The sequence below is a fragment of the Contarinia nasturtii genome, unplaced genomic scaffold, assembly GCF_009176525.2.
Source record: "Contarinia nasturtii isolate CC-2019 unplaced genomic scaffold, AAFC_CNas_1.1 Cnas_scaffold_414, whole genome shotgun sequence".
In the NCBI taxonomy this organism is placed as follows: Eukaryota; Metazoa; Arthropoda; class Insecta; order Diptera; family Cecidomyiidae; genus Contarinia; species Contarinia nasturtii.
In genome coordinates, this window is record NW_022197768.1 from 6,026,153 (window position 1) to 6,042,115 (window position 15,963).

The 15,963-nt window shown below is 30.9% G+C and overlaps 3 protein-coding genes and 2 long non-coding RNA genes across 7 annotated transcripts; 1 reads left to right on the forward strand and 4 right to left on the reverse strand.

The window, feature by feature from the left end:
- Positions 1–2,984: 2,984 nt before the first annotated feature.
- LOC116338715 lies at positions 2,985–4,337 on the reverse strand. Of its 2 annotated transcripts, none has more exons than XM_031764146.1 (7): positions 4,202–4,337; positions 4,089–4,122; positions 3,865–4,012; positions 3,583–3,801; positions 3,458–3,514; positions 3,259–3,388; positions 2,985–3,205 (listed from the first exon to the last, which is right to left on the reverse strand). In XM_031764146.1, exons 1-7 carry the CDS (start codon positions 4,241–4,243, stop codon positions 3,194–3,196), a joined length of 642 nt encoding a protein of 213 aa, XP_031620006.1. In that variant the 5' UTR covers positions 4,244–4,337; the 3' UTR covers positions 2,985–3,193. The 2 variants fall into 2 exon arrangements, with proteins under 2 accessions (XP_031620006.1, XP_031620005.1); XM_031764145.1 differs by having other exon boundaries at positions 4,089–4,137; positions 4,202–4,329.
- Positions 4,338–4,713: 376 nt separating this feature from the next.
- On the reverse strand, positions 4,714–6,171 carry LOC116338714. Its single transcript, XM_031764144.1, has 6 exons — positions 6,066–6,171; positions 5,951–5,996; positions 5,743–5,890; positions 5,467–5,682; positions 5,171–5,227; positions 4,714–5,102 (listed from the first exon to the last, which is right to left on the reverse strand). The coding sequence occupies exons 1-6, from the start codon at positions 6,111–6,113 to the stop codon at positions 4,955–4,957; spliced, it is 663 nt and encodes a 220-aa protein (XP_031620004.1). The 5' UTR covers positions 6,114–6,171; the 3' UTR covers positions 4,714–4,954.
- Positions 6,172–6,748: 577 nt separating this feature from the next.
- On the reverse strand, positions 6,749–7,167 carry LOC116338849. Its single transcript, XR_004200932.1, has 2 exons — positions 7,114–7,167; positions 6,749–7,049 (listed from the first exon to the last, which is right to left on the reverse strand). It is a non-coding gene; the product is annotated as an uncharacterized LOC116338849 (long non-coding RNA).
- Positions 7,168–7,176: 9 nt separating this feature from the next.
- On the reverse strand, positions 7,177–7,887 carry LOC116338848. Its single transcript, XR_004200931.1, has 4 exons — positions 7,793–7,887; positions 7,693–7,730; positions 7,501–7,632; positions 7,177–7,426 (listed from the first exon to the last, which is right to left on the reverse strand). It is a non-coding gene; the product is annotated as an uncharacterized LOC116338848 (long non-coding RNA).
- Positions 7,888–13,044: 5,157 nt separating this feature from the next.
- LOC116338487 (glutathione S-transferase-like) lies at positions 13,045–15,152 on the forward strand. Of its 2 annotated transcripts, none has more exons than XM_031763783.1 (5): positions 13,045–13,155; positions 14,059–14,232; positions 14,311–14,478; positions 14,549–14,691; positions 14,765–15,152. In XM_031763783.1, the coding sequence occupies exons 2-5, from the start codon at positions 14,082–14,084 to the stop codon at positions 14,930–14,932; spliced, it is 630 nt and encodes a 209-aa protein (XP_031619643.1). In that variant the 5' UTR covers positions 13,045–13,155; positions 14,059–14,081; the 3' UTR covers positions 14,933–15,152. The 2 variants fall into 2 exon arrangements, with proteins under 2 accessions (XP_031619643.1, XP_031619644.1); XM_031763784.1 differs by having other exon boundaries at positions 13,082–13,155; positions 14,073–14,232.
- The last annotated feature ends 811 nt before the right edge of the window (positions 15,153–15,963 follow it).

Sequence of the window (15,963 nt, forward strand, 5' to 3'; positions counted from 1 at the left end):
AACACGCTATTTTTGATAAAACAATAGAAGTGATTGTTGTGGTTATAAAACACTTACGTTGGTACAATAATTATATTTGCTATAACGTGCTATTTCGTTTCATTTCAAATGAATAGGGCGCGGATAGTCATGCATTATTTTGCATATGAATCGTTGCGGCGAAACAGTAGCTCTTATTTTTCTCCAAATAATACTGCAACATGAAGTTTTTTTTCACACGGTTTATTTGTTGTAATACAACAAATAAACAATTCATAATTTTTCTCTTTCGCCGCAACGATTCATATTTTGGTTTATAGAGCATATTTCAATTTATAGCGCATGTTTAGCTTTTTTCATGTATATTTTCAATATATTTGAAAAATCGAAGCATAAAATGGAACATTTCCAAAACAATTCCAAATAAAACAACAAAAGTAGAACTCTACAAATGTCTTTATATAAAAAAAATTAACGACTATATCTTTGATATATCATCGAATTCTTTCGATTCTAGTCGAAAAATAATGATTTCAAAGGAATGTTATGTCAAATTTGGTTTTTTGAAAAATTGTTCATTTCATACTGTGAGGTGAAAATAAAGCTTTACATCGGTCAGTATGGAAATGTGACAATGAAATTGTTTGTAAGCTACAACTGGACAAACTCGATGATTGGAATACTTCGGGAAGTAAATTTATGTAACTTGTGAAGGTAACCAAAAAGTGACCATTCGACCCGATTCGACCATATTTCTACATTTCCCAATGTTCAATAAAAATATCAGTCTTTGACCTATATGGAACGTCCAAACGACTGCATACCAAAGCTATAATCAATAATTTTTGGTTGAAAAGCATTCCAGCTTCAATACACATCAATTTATGTGCATTCTCCTTTAGTACATTCTCCGATTTTGGTATTTTTTTAGTAAAAACTGTTCTTCGAAACCAAAAATTTCTCTAGCAAATCAGACAAAATTTGCGTTTTTTTTTTTTTTGGAAGTCACTTTTTGAGGCGAAAATCCCTACCAAATCGAAAGAATTTTCTCCGCGAAAAACCCAAGCAAATCAGAAAAAATTCACTCTGAACCAAAAAACCTAGGAAATTGAAAGAATTCTCCTCAATTTTCTACTTTGATGAGCTAAAAAAAAGGTCTTCACTTTTAGAATCAAAAACCCTAGCAAATTCGAATAATTTTCGCGAAAAAAATTTTCACATCCAAATCACAGGGTATTCAATTCAATAGTACTAGTGATTTATAGCATGTACTTTCGCAGTTTTTATAAGCTGTCAAAAAGTTTCGTAATTCCAACTACGCGATCTCTGAACACTGCAAGCCTACGGAAAAGAGCAAGGTAAAAATATATTATTCTAAAGGTAGACTTTAGATAGACTTGATTAGGACTATAAAAACGTGGAGGCTAAAAATAGTTTCCGTGCTAGTGAAGCCTAGCGGCAAGTTGAATATACAGAAATATTGACCCATGAATATTTTTTTCAACATCGAGGTACACTTTTTTGAATTGTGTATACTTAAGGAGACTTCAGGTAGAGTTGAATGAGATGATTGAAAAAAAAATCGACCTCGCCGGCATTTTGAATATACATCCTTTTGTTTGACGATGTGTGCCCGATATGGCTTAGCATTATCATCGTGAAACAAAACTTTGTGGTGTTTTCTCGCTACTAGCGGCCAGTAACAATTCGACTCAAAAAACTATGTTATTATTTATTATACTTATTATGTCTATTGAATATATCGAGAAGAGAGTATGTTATTCAGCGCTTATGGCTGAGTAATGTCTGAATAAAAACATACTCTCCTCTCGATATTTCCAATAGATGTATGCCAATTTAAAAATGATGTAAAAAAACGTATTTCTAATCTAATCATTTTCAAAATTCAAAAAGGGCGAAGAGATAGGTAGGCCAGAATAAAAATCCGACTTGCACGCAGAGTCTATAAAAGTGGAACACAGCGTTTTGTTTACATAAACTATGTAAAAAAAACTCCATGTTACACTTTTATAGACTCTGCGTACAAGTCGGATTTTCATTTTGACCCATTCATGTGGCAATGGCGGATGAAGACATAATTGATTTTAATGGTCGTGATAAGTGTCGAACACCGATGCAATGGGACAATACAATAAAAGCGGGTTTCAGTAGTACAACGAAAAAAACCTGGCTTCCAATCTCTACCAATTATAAATTAGTCATTGTTCAATTGCAAAAATCATCAAATCGCAGTCATTTAAATGTTTTTCAAAATTTGTGCGAATTGCGAAAAAATCCAACGATGAAATATGGCGCACTTACAATCGAAGCTATCAACAATAATATACTTGCATATAAAAGACAAATTGATGGTGAAACTGATGTCGTTGCAATTATTCTTAATTTTGGTTCATCATCGAATATTGTCGATGTAAATGTACCACTTGATGGACTTCCTGACCAAATGGAAACATTCGTTTCTTCCACCCATTCCGATATTGAGTAATTTTTAATTGTTTATTTTATAGAGGATTAAGAGTTTGATTTTTTTTATTTACTATTTTACAGAGGAACTGTTGACACTCATAAGCTCTACGTGCCACCAAAAATGGGACTTCTTCTAATTGGAAAAGAAGAGGGACATTTTAATCAAAAACTACATTTTCTTCGGGTTCAAATTCTAGTTCAAAGTCCCAATCCAAATAAAAAAGATTCGAAAATATATAGACGAAGCTATACGTGAACGCATTTGAACATATATGAATATTCGACAATGAATGTTCATTCACCCGAAATTTTAGTGAAATGTAATACCCAAATAAAAATTGAGATTTTGTGAATATGTGAAGGTGTTATACTTTAATGAAATCTTGCAAGAAAACTAAGAACTTATAAAAAAATTATAATGCTTTCACAATAACTGTGTTCTAATTGACACGTTAAATTTTTTCGCTTTCGTGTGTACAACAATGAATGTAACAATTTATTAAGTACACAAAAGTATCTAAATGGATATACAAAACGTAATATTCTTTATTCTTGTGTCATTAGAGAAACAGATATTATGCGTGTACGTGTTGCGAAAATGGCCTTATGTCATTATTTATAACTTTCGAAACACATGTGCATTCATTTACAACACTCGACAATCAAAATTGTCAATTACGGGATCTTGTTGCCTTCGGCATTGTGGAAAGACATAATATTGTGTGAATCAGTTTGTTTCCTATATTGGTTGATTTGATATTATAATTGATTTATCTGCACATTTCATACAACCTCTTTCAAAAAAATCTCAGAAAAATTTATTGGGGCATTTGGGCCAAGTGAAGCTCCCATCAATAGTATATTTGTGAACATATCTACACACATCTTCTCGATGAAATGTTTTGTATGCTGTGAAGTTGTTCTGAAACGAAAAAAAATCGAAAATTTGATGAGAAAAACGTGTTCCACAGCTAAATATGAGAAATCATACAAACTATCATGGATTTTCTTAAATTCATCCCCATATGATACCAGTACTTTTATGTTTCTAAATGATTTTGGAATTTTTGTTTTACTCGAAAGTCCGAATCCATAAATTAAAAGCAGAAAACTCACTCTTCGTATATATCATAATCGTATCGATACAAATGTTCTCTGACATGTCGATCGAAGTCCTCAAACATTTCGTTTAAGTAATCAAGAGTCTCAGTAAGATCACTGTAACAAAATTCATACAACTTTTTTGACATATCTATGCAGTTGAAACTGAATTTTAACTCAGTGTTATTGACTTGATTCACCAATATTTTGTAGTCACCATTCAGACCACAACATCTTTAAGAAGAAACAAACTAATTTATTCACGCAATAGTCAAGTGGATAATTTATTATGAATACCTCTCCATCCATGCCGATTCTTTAATTTCTTCTGATACTTTGTGTATATTTGCTGGATGAACGTCGGCTTGGATTATATGAATCTTTTTACTAATCGAACTGCGTGATGGCAAGAATGTTGCATATGGCATGACTATTTGGTGAATACCTAGATCAAAAAGTTATCAAAATCAATACTTTTGAAAATTCAAGCTTCCCGAAACTAAAAGGAAAACTGTTCCTACTCAAACTCTTATTTGGATTAACCATTGCTGACGCCTGCAAAATCGAATTCTTTTAAGATATTTGTTTATTGTTCTTGTTCGATTAATGTTTAAATAGTAAAATGTTTATTTACCAAATTCAATAATAAAATACTCAAAATAACGAGCGACCTCATTCTTTAACTATTCGTATTCTTTAACGTTGGGAACTTTCAACTCGGAACGCTTTACGTTTTGAATTGAACTAATTTCGAAAGCAACGGTTGATTGATATTTATTCGGAATATTTAGAACTCGAACTTTCTGAAAAATATGAATTTATAAAGGATTTCAAATAAAAAAAAATAGCGAATTCGAGTCATTACTAGATATATTGTTTATCGCCTCGATTATAACGAAAATTATTATTTTTTAATTATTAACAAAATTAGAGTGACGTAACGCAAATGTTAAACTTGTGTTTTTTTTGTTTCAATTAAAGTGTGAGAAATATAATTGAATTTTATGTCAATTTATTGTATAAATTGTGTGCACTTATTTTTCCATGGTTAAAAAGTGATGCTGTACACAGCATTTATAACTGCTGTGTTTTCTTATATATTTTTTCGTTGTATGTAATGCAACGTTTAAAGTATGCGAAATGCGATATATTCTTCAATTATCGTTTATTCAAGTCAATAATTTTTTTTATTAAAAATATAGATTTCCGAAATCCTCGTATTTTCAACTTCAGAAATTGGTTCGTACAGTGATTAAATTATATTGACATTCAAATTCTAAATATCCGCTCAAACTAAGCATTGACAATTAAAAAAAATTAAATAAAGATTTTTTGTGAACGTCCACATATATGATAACTGATTATCTATCAATGTATGTTATAAAAATCATTGTGCGGGTTCTGCGTTTAAAACTAGTTGGCCCATCATTTCCAGTGGAACATTTTCACCCAGTGCAGATGCCATAAGCCACACATTTGTGTGCATATCAACACATATTTTCTCGATCATATGTTTTGTATACTGTGATGTTTTCCTGCAAAATTTCACAAAGGGGTTCATTTCTCATTCAAATGATAGTGCCTTCTAGTGAGAGATACTTACATGCTATCATGTATTTGTTTTAATTCATCCCCATATTTGTGAATGTCTTTAATGTCTCTAAAAATGCGATTTTTTGATTTATAAAAAGAGTGAAATGCTAAATTTTCACGTGTCTACGGTATGCATTTGTTGCGTTGCCTATGTGTACATCAACAGTCTAGCATACAACTTGTGTGTGCGACATTCAATTTCGATGTACGTGTGGGCACCACAGTAAAGACATACCACAGACGCATCCAGTTAGTAGCAATTGTCCACCATAATCATACGTCTGAAAATTTCAATGGAAAACTTACTCAGCGTAAGTGTCGTCCCGTATATACAGATGATCGTCAATATCGTTTTCAATTCCTTGAAATAAATCATTTACGAAAGCAATAATTTCTTTTAGATCACTGCAGCATATCTCATAGAATCTTTTCGACATATCTATACAGTTGAAACTGAATTTTATTTCAGTGTCTTTGATTTGTTGCATTAATGATGGATAGTCTCCCTTCAGACCACAACACCTGTAAAAAACGAACCATTTCAATCATGAAATTATTCCGTGGATAATTTATTATGAATACCTCTCCATCCAAGTCGATCCTTTAAATTCGTGTATAGCTGGATGCATGTTCGCTGGATGAATATCGGATTGAATCATATGAATCACGCCACTTGTAGAGTTTCGTGATGGAAAAAATGTTGCAAGTGGCATTGTTATTAAACGACTACCTGAAAAAACGATCGAATTCAAAACTTCTGAAAATATAACTAAATATCTAACTATCTTACTTGTAGCTTTATTTTGACGTTTGTTTGGATGTGCCAATATAAACGCCTGTGAAGCCGAATATTTGAAAAAAAAAAACATATTAGTGTTGAATTTAAATTCAAAATGTTTGCTTACCAAAGTCAAGACCAAAATGCTCAAAACAACGATAAATCTCATTTTCATTCTTTGACTTTCAATAACTTCAATCTGCAATGTTAAAATTGAAACCGCTTCCAAAGCTCCAGTTGATTAACATTTATACGATTTCAATTTATACCCGTTTCATTTAATAGGAAGTTCGTATATTTTAAATTGGAATAGTCAATGGAATTTGCTTAATTAGTACAATTTATTTAACCCGAATCTTCCCACAATTATCATGTATTTACAGCTAGATTAATGGTGTCAAAGAGAGAATTTTTGTTCGCCTTACTTTCAAAAGTCAGACATTTTCAAAAAAAAAATCACGTATACGAACGGATAGACACCAAAAACATGAAAATGTCCATTTTGCATTTTAAATTTTTAATGTATATGAATTTGAGTTGGCGAATTGATATTTTGTGGCTGATTTTTATCGCCTAATGAAAATGCAGATCGGCGAGATGATCATCTATTGATTTTATTGTTAAAATGAAAATAAGAGAGATTTGGGTTAACGTTTGCTTTCTGGTTTTTTATAGGCTTCATATAATGAAATGTATGGAATAATAAATTAACGTCATAGACAAAGTTTATCGACGTTAAATAAGAAATTGTTTTAATTTTTGAAAAAAATTTCAGACTTTTTCTTATAAAATATTTGTGCAGATGCAAAGTTTGTTGTTTCAATAAATTTTTATTTATTGGATCTAATACCTCTAGTACAAGTTTGCTAACATGAAACGAATTTTTTTTAGAGTTTGGAGGCATTATATTAAATTCACTCTCATTTGGAGAAAAGTGTTCGATGTATATACATAGCGTAGAAATCACTGTACGGGTTGTACGTTTAAAACTTGTTGATCAATCATTGCCAAAAGAGCGTTATCACCCATCGCAGCTTTCATTAACCACATATTTGTATGCATATCGACACATACTTTTTCGATCATGTGTTTTGTATATTGTGAAGATGTTCTATGAAATTGTCAAAAATCGATAAATTTGTCCATGAATAAGTCGTTTAATAATTTATACGTACACACTATTATAGATGTTCTTCAATTCATCTCCAAATTGTTCCAGGTGTTCGAAGTCTCTGGAAAGTATAATTTTTTAAACGTCATTAAAAAAATAGATAATTTGAAAACACTGAGTCATCAAAAATTTGTTGGCCAATTTCCGTGTCGATGTCCACAAACGTTTTATTTAAATAAGAAATATAATCTCTTAGATCGCTGCAACATAATTCATATATTCTTTTGGTTATGTCTACGCAGTTGAATTTGAAAGATAGTTCTGTCTCTTTGATGTGTTTCACCATCTTTAAATAATTTCCTTCCAGGCCACAACATCTTTTAAACAAAATGAAAAGAAAAAACAAAGTCTCAAAATTCAGATAAATTTTGATGACAATAGATTTGTGTACCTTTAATTTCATGTGCAGCTTCATATATATTCAATGGATGAACATCTGACTGTATGACATGAATCTTGTTGCTTATACTTTTCCGCGATACCAAAAATGTTGAAAGTGGCGCTGATATAGAAGTGACTCTACCTGCAATTGGCTCGAAAATAAAATTTTCAAATTCAAAAGAAATATATTGGACATTATTACTTTGCTTTGTTTTTATTTGGTTGACTCATGACCGACGCCTGTGAAATCAAGAAAATATTTAGTCTCATTGCTTTTGATGATCAAATTATGAAATATTTACCAAAGTCAAAACGAAAATGCTCAAAATTGTAGTGAAATTCATTTTAGTTTCCCGAATAAATAGACAGCGCTTAGAGTTTGTTTAACGTTTTAAGTATCACTACCTACTGAAGCAATAAGATATTATATTTTACACACGGTTTTCTTCACATCGGTTCATAAAGACGACATTTTTCGATGTATTACTGGAATGTAAATGTATATGTAGATTTTGATGAAACTTCGTCGAAATAACATTTGGGAGTACATCTCTCATTTTTCGAGGAATTCATTATGGAGAATGTAGCCATTTGGAAAACTTACAGACAATATATTGAACTAACTGGTTAGTTGAGCTGACAGTACGTTATTGTTTTAATGATGAATCACTTTTCTTGTTTCATTATAACAATAACTTCTATTGTTTTAGTCCATTTAGCTGGCTAACGTACTGTCAGCTCAACTGACCAGTTAGTTCAATATATTGTCTGAAAACTTATTGCCAGTTAACCTGTTGCTTTCCATACCTTTTGGAAAAATCAAAAATGGTTTCCAAGCTAGACCATATAAGGTTGTTTGGAAACTAAGAAATAATCAGGGAATGAAATTTCGTATTGTTTTTGAAGAAAGAACGACTGTGAATTTATGATAGACTGACCAACATTTTTTCTTTTTTATATAATATCTACCAATGAAATAAATGTTCGAATAAACAAATGCTTTTGAGAACCTGTTATTTTATTTATTCAGCGATACGTATGCATCTGCGAGTTAACGTCATTGAAGTTATTAATATTCACAACGAACCGTTATACAAAAGAAAAAACTAGTTTTATATTTAAAATTAGCAATATGTTTTTAATTCAAAAATTAAAAGGACTGATTGTAATCTCAAAATTCACCAAAGATCTACTAAATTTTGACATTCCAATGGACAATTAATTAGAGATTAGAGAATTACTTTTTTCAATCTCTCTTCCAGACAATATATTTGGATTTTTTCATTTGGATATTTCAGCTCATCTGGATAACGTTAGGCGATGATACGAAGTGAAAACAATAGAAGTGATTGTTATAGGTATGGTAGTATTTTTATACCTATACAATACAACAATCACTTCTATTGTTTTCACTCCATATCATACTTTCATATCGCCTAACGTTATCCAGATGACAAAATCCAAATATATTATCTGCTCTCTTCATAAAAACGTCAAAATGAAACAATAAATTATTTTCAAATGCAGTGCGATGCAGTATGAATAGTGGCAACTTAGTTCACTCATACATTCAAAGCATCGCCATCAATACATACCATTTTTGGAACGTTTTTTTTCAAGCACAACTGAAACTTAACACGTTTTTTTTTTGTTTTGCATAATTTTTATTTCAATACACATCACAAATAAAAGAGTGTTTTTGAATATCGTTATTTAAAATCCTTTGAAAATTGCCAATTCTTCTGACTTTTTAGTAAAAAAAAATACGGTAGATAGCGAGTGGTAATGGTCGATTTGTATGATTGCAGCTTAACCCAAGACATAGTATGGATGAACATAGTATCCAGGATATCCCCAGGAATACCAAATGAATCTTTTGTTACGTTTTCCATGATCTCCTTGTGCACTAGTATCGGCTGCCAAACGTGCAATTTGTTGATCTGTTTGCGGTTGATCTAACTTCATCGGTTCCTGCTTTAGGTCTAGTGACGGCCGTTTCTCGTCTATCTCCTCTTTTGACGGTGTTGGCAATCCAAAGACAAAACCAACGCACAATGCGAACACAGCAAATACCCATAAAAACTTCATTTTTCACTTTCAAATCTGGACTCAAGAAAAAATAGCGAACAATATTAATTCAAATGCAACCACAAAGAAGAAAATGTACACTTTTAAACTTACGAAACACAATGTTCTGTCGAAATGTACACTTGTTGCACTTGCGATTTCAACTGGTTGATATCAGTTCTTCGTGCTCTTTTATATATATATATATGTGTTCACGCAAAACCGCTCTCAATGTTTTTGTTTACTAGAAGTTTTCTACGTTCATCTAAAAAAACCAGCCACGAATATGATGGTTTAACGTCAGCGAAAGTCCAACATCTCTATTGTGGTCCATTACGCAAAATATGTCAATAAGAGATAAACATTCTAAATATAAATCTGTGCTGACAATGGCAAAATAATGTTTTTAGATTGCATGAACTTTGATTATCTCACCTGATCATAGATTCTTTTGTAATGCGGTAAACAGATTAAAATATTGGTAAATATCTTATTTTTGGAATATTTTGAACATGCAATTTCGTTTTGCTCAATTAGCTGCTACAGATATATTTAAAAATAAATTTGAATAGGTTTAGGTGCGGTTTTTGATTCATTTTTCCCGCAAATGACGTGCGTCCATTTACATTTAACTAGGTATTTTACACAAACAATGCCTAGAACTTTACGTTTCGCTCTACGTTTAACGGTCGTTCAAATTTGGAATTTCCAACTTACTGACCATGACTCAATAAAAATGACTTCACTAAATTAAAACCGAACATAATTTTGGGAGAAATTAGTATCTTGAGTACAAAGACCTTGACGTATACAATTAGTTTTATTCAAGTACACCGTTTCAAACACAACTGACTCTCAATTACTTTTAATCACATACAACGGAGCAAATAACAACATGAAGAGACTAAAGTGACAAAGTCTACGGTTTTTGCGTCGAAAGTCCCAAAATAGTTTAACAGATATAATTGATTGTCATTTTTGGCGTTTCTGATGTAATTAAATAAAAAAATGCATCCAACAAAATGCTATTTTAAGAAATATTTGTTTATTTTACATTTTAAGGTAATATATGATCTATCAAAATGTGAGTTAATAATAAACTATGTGATTACAGCGGACTATGAACTCATGCAGTGATCGAAGGGTGCTCAAATGCATAGGCATTTTTAAAACATATTTTGAAATAATTTCGGAGTTTTAGGGAACTTTGGGGAGTTATGAGGGAAATTTTCAATCAAGAGATATTATTCATATAATGAAATGTTCAAATGGGACATATCCAAAACTTAGCATAATAATGAAATCGTGAACAAAGTTCATTTAGATTCATTAAAAAAGGTTTTATCCTTGCTCTTTTCTAAATTTATCCATTTTTTATGTGTATCTTTAAATTAATCGTTCACCATATTATGAATATCTAAACTGAGGAAAACGCTACAAAAGCGATGATATATTCTTGAGGTAGACTTAAGGTAGAGACCTTACAAATGTTAAGATCCTTAAGAATTTCTTGGAATTTCATTTTGGTGTATATGAGCAGTTCAAAACGATGAACTTCCATTCCAAAATTCATACTGCACAGAGACTGTTGCTCAGAGCAGAACTCTGAGGAGGAGTAGCTCTGAGGAGCAAGAGCAGGCTGAGGAGCAGTGCTCTGAGCAAAAGTCTCTGATACTGCACAGAAATAGTGGTTTGAACTAATATTTCCTAGGTATATATAAGGTAGACATTGGGTAGACAATGAGAAGAGATCTTTCAAACTATGATACCTGTAAGTACACATAAACTTGTGGTCTCCATCTGAAAGCACACATGCTCAAGTGTCCCTATGAGAAAAGTCATTCACAACAGTCTACCTTCCAAATGGATGCTGTAGCGAATGGAAACGGAATTGACGAAATGTGTGCTGTTTCATAGTTCAAAGTTATTGGGTTTTCGTTCCGATCGTTCCATATGTCACGAATCATTAAACCGCATAACGAAAATACAAAGCTAAAACTAATTATCCACCAGAATCTATCGTCACAGAGTTAAAATTGGAAAAATTGTTTCGATAAAAATTCCAAAAATGTGTTCGTGGTACCTTTCACTCCAATGAAACGTTCGAATGGCGAAATATCGAACACCGTGAATGTTGCTATTAGTGCAAAAATCCTTGAAAAAAATTCGAAGCACCGCAATAATCCATTACAGTTTTCTACACTATCTGAATGGGTTCGTCTGTAAATTGTCACTTATTTTCACTTCACTGCAGTAACGTATGTCCCTGCAGTATTGCTGAGTTTTTGAAAATCCACAAAAATTTTAAATTATGGCAATGGACAAAAAAATCCCAGGGAGAAACGAAATGCGACTAGCGACTTACTAGATGATTTACTAAAGCTTGAATTTGATTTTGAAATTGAGTTAGTCGTTCCATGTTATATATTTTACATATTTCCACACCTGAACATTACTGAACAGCCTTTTACACTTTTTCCAAATTAAAATAATTTGTAAAGTAATACGGTCGCATTTTGCTCATTACATAAAGATATATTTTATTTATATTTATTACTTTGACACACACACTTGTACACCGTATAATTTAATGACCCAAACCTTGTAAAATCAATACGTTTGTTCCATCGGCTCAAATTGAAATCATGAGGAGATTCATTAAATTAAAATATCATGATTGATTCACATTTGATTGCAAATTTTATAAAGTTTAAACTTCTTTTAAAATTCTTAAAAATGAATGGCCGATCATGAAAACCTATTGGCCGATCAAAAATTACACTATTTGACGATGAGAATTTTGTATTGTAAGTATATTGTTCCTAATTCAGGGACCCCAAATGAATATGTTCCCTCCGATAATTGAACATTTTTAAATTTTGCAAAATTAAATAAATACCACGTAAATCATTGAGATAAATTCATTAAAATGAATTTGACTAGAATTGTCCGTGCATTTGCTTCTAACAAATATTAATCGAAGATTGTATTTCAATATCTCAACCAAATTACATTTGTATCGTTGCGACGAAAAATTAGCTCTTATTTCTCTCCAAATAATACTGCAACATGAAGTTTTTTTCACATAGTTTTTAGTTAAATAAACCTGGAATATATAAATGTAATTGAAATGAAAGTAAAATTTACATGTTGAAAATCAATACAATTTTATTGACAACAAGTCAATTATATCCTACTTTTAAAGAATTTTCATAATTACATATTTAAAATCTTTCTCAAATTAAATACTCAAGGTTAATCGAGGCTCACAGGTCAATATACTTGAATTAGAATTACAATGATAAAAATTTCTATTGGATACACATAATATGAGTTGTCATACATGAAATGAACGTTCAACTAATGTCCTTCGAAAAATTGAAAAAAAAAAAAGCAAAACAAAAATCTCCCACAATGAATCATTTCGTGAGGACTCATATATATGCGTTGAATGGATTGATTTTCCATCTACTTATACAAAGAGACATTTTTAATGGATAATAAGTCAAATTGTACATAAATCACTTGATTGTGATTTAGTCAAAGAACTCTCTTTGAAAGTTTTACATCAATCGTTTCGTTCTCTACAAAAACTAAGGTAAGCTGAAAACTATTATATTCAATTTTTTAAATTATTCGTTTAAGAAATCGATTTCAATTTTTTGCCATTTCTAGAATTTTTTCGACTAATTTCATTTCTTGAATAAGCAAAGAAATATTCTTTAAAAATATAAAAAAAAAATTTTGACCTTTGAAACAACACACCATTGTTTTTTCTTTAAAAAAATAACTTACTTACAAATTTATTTTTCAAATTCATCGAATCACTGCTCCGGTATGTTATCATCAATTTTTTTTCTTCATGACATCATCATGATTCATGATTCACAATTTTATGTGCACGAAATCGGTTGGTATTGTTTGGAAGAGTATTGACCAGAAATCGCATTGAAAAACCGTGTCAATCAGTAGTGTAGAAAGTTTAATTTATTGCAAGCACAAATCAACAGATTTGGTTTCTTCAATCGTGATTCAAGTTCCGCACAAAAAATGTCATTGAAATTTCAAATTTTGTTTCTCTGCACGTTGGAAAAAAGGTGTCTTCATTATTTTAAAAAAAAAATGTGCTCCAGAAAAATTGAAAATTAGAAAGGTCAAGTTCGCTGTGTTTGCGCGATTTTTATAATTGAGCACTCCATTGCAACAATTCTGAAAAATTTCCAATTCTATTTGAAAACAGACAAGATTCGAGGAAAATATATTTTTTGTATGACCACGTCATATGATGAAAAAGAAGATTACAAAAAATGTGTCGTTAAAGGCAAATCGTTTCAAAGACATGAATTCCATTTTTTCCGATCCATGCATGAATATAACACATTGAAATATTAACAATGTGAAAACTTTCCACCCACCGTGTATTGCAATCACCATACCATTTAATTGCTATCGATTTTTTGAATATTAAATTAAAATGGTTTTCATTGTTGTGGTCACTCAGTTTAAATTTCGCAGTGAGCAGCTATGTCGGAACCATCAGAAAATCCAACGTACAAATTCTATTACTTCAATTTTCGTGGTTTGGGTGAACCAATTCGTCTCTTATTGGCCTATGGTGGAATCGAATACGAGGACGTTCGCATTCCAAAAGAAGAATGGCCAGAGCACAAGCCAAGTTGAGTTAAAAATATTCATTTTTTCTTTTGATAAAAATCAATAATCATCGTTGTTATCGTTTCAATTTTCATTGTAGCAATGCCTTTGCATCAAATGCCAGTGCTTGAAATAGATGAAAGCCGTGTATATCAACATGTTTCGATTTTACGATATCTTGGAAAGAAAGTTGGCTTATCTGGCGAAAGTGATTGGGAAAATCTACAGATCGATATGGTGGCCGATATAATGAACGAATTCCGTTTGAGTGAGTACCATTACAAGACAGGACAATAAAATGATATAAATTCATGACGCCGATACTTATTGATTTGTAGAATTGGTTGGTGTTTATCAAGAAACCGATGAAGAAATTAAGGCCAAAAAATTGGAGGACATTAAAAACGAAACGATTCCGTTGTATTTGGGAAAATTAGATGGGATGGTCGAAGAAAACAACGGTTATCTTGTTGCTGGAAAGGTATGTTCATACTTGACTTATCACTTTCTCACTTTCCGAATATTTTTGTATTTTATTTGTTATTTATTTAAAGTTGACCTGGGTTGATGTCTATTTGGCTGGAATTTCTGATCTATGGAAACTTTTGGCTGGCTACGATGTTGCTGCCGATTATTCAAACTTACAAAATGCCATTGAAAATGTCAACAGCATTGAAACCATCAAAAACTGGATCGAGAACAGACCAGAAACGGAGTTTTAAGAATATATGTTATGTTTGTTGATAAACATTATATTGTTTTAATGAACACACCATGCACCTATGATTTTTATGGTTAAATCTCATTTTTTGACTATATAATTATTATATACAGGATTATATTATTAATGTGAAATATCCAACAAACAAATTTTATTTATCATTATCGGGTAGTCATTTATTTATAATATGGTCTATTTTCATAAGTCACTTTTTGATTTTCTGAAAGACAATCTTTATTTAAAAAAAAAAAAATGTTTGGTTTCTACTTTCCCTTTTAAACAAAAATCAAAAATAACAACTGGAATCAAGACCTTTCATTACATTCTTTTTGGTTTTCAAAATTAAGAAAAATTCAAAAATGTTGCCTTTCCTGTAATTTTATGCCGAGCAAATGTTTGTGTTCAGTTTGTAGAAACCAATAATTTTTAATTCATTTTTCGGAAGAAAAAATGTATATTACGTTTATGATATCGTTTGTTACAATTAGAGTCATTCGTTACAATATTATTTTAAATCCTCGATTTAAATATATGGAAATATTGGCCTCTGGTAAAAATGAGATGTTTGTACGGAAAATATTTTTCATGAAACTCAACACATTTTCATAATCATTCGAGCAGGATCTTGTTCAAAGCGAAACAATTTTCGACGTATTTCCTTTTAATACAATATGAAATCTTTTCGCTAAAAAAATGTTAAAAATATTTTGATTTTGAAAGGATTTATTTTTTTTTATTTTTATTTTGTTCAATTTTTTAATTTTTTTTTCTATTTTTTCAATTTGAATTAAAAAAGTGTTCGTTTTAAACAATGACCAATTTTGTCTTGCACCCTCTGCACATTTCTTCGGCAAATTCTAATTTAATTGCCTTGTTTTTTTGTTAAACAACACTGTGTATTTGCTCTTATTTGAATAAAGAGAAATTGGTTGTGTTCAATAAAAACATACCGTTACACGCGATCAATATAAAGCTTGTAATATTTGATTCAATTTTGTAAGGTTTTTTTGTGGGCAGGTTTCATCGATAAAT

Excerpts from the sequence above, each read along its gene's own strand:
- LOC116338715 (XM_031764145.1), bottom strand. The coding sequence starts at position 4,243 with ATGAGGTCGCTCGTTATTTTGAGTATTTTATTATTGAATTTG. Across the intron at positions 3,802-3,864 it reads GAATCGGCATGGATGGAGAG|ATGTTGTGGTCTGAATGGTG; the intron begins GTATTCATAATA and ends TTCTTCTTAAAG. Across the intron at positions 3,389-3,457 it reads AAGAAAATCCATGATAGTTT|AACAACTTCACAGCATACAA; the intron begins GTATGATTTCTC and ends TTTTCGTTTCAG.
- LOC116338714 (XM_031764144.1), bottom strand. The coding sequence starts at position 6,113 with ATGAAAATGAGATTTATCGTTGTTTTGAGCATTTTGGTCTTGACTTTG. Across the intron at positions 5,891-5,950 it reads ACGTCAAAATAAAGCTACAA|GTAGTCGTTTAATAACAATG; the intron begins GTAAGATAGTTA and ends TCGTTTTTTCAG. Across the intron at positions 5,683-5,742 it reads GGATCGACTTGGATGGAGAG|GTGTTGTGGTCTGAAGGGAG; the intron begins GTATTCATAATA and ends CGTTTTTTACAG.
- LOC116338487 (XM_031763783.1), top strand. The coding sequence starts at position 14,082 with ATGTCGGAACCATCAGAAAATCCAACGTACAAATTCTATTACTTCAAT. Across the intron at positions 14,233-14,310 it reads ATGGCCAGAGCACAAGCCAA|CAATGCCTTTGCATCAAATG; the intron begins GTTGAGTTAAAA and ends TTTTCATTGTAG. Across the intron at positions 14,479-14,548 it reads AATGAACGAATTCCGTTTGA|AATTGGTTGGTGTTTATCAA; the intron begins GTGAGTACCATT and ends ATTGATTTGTAG.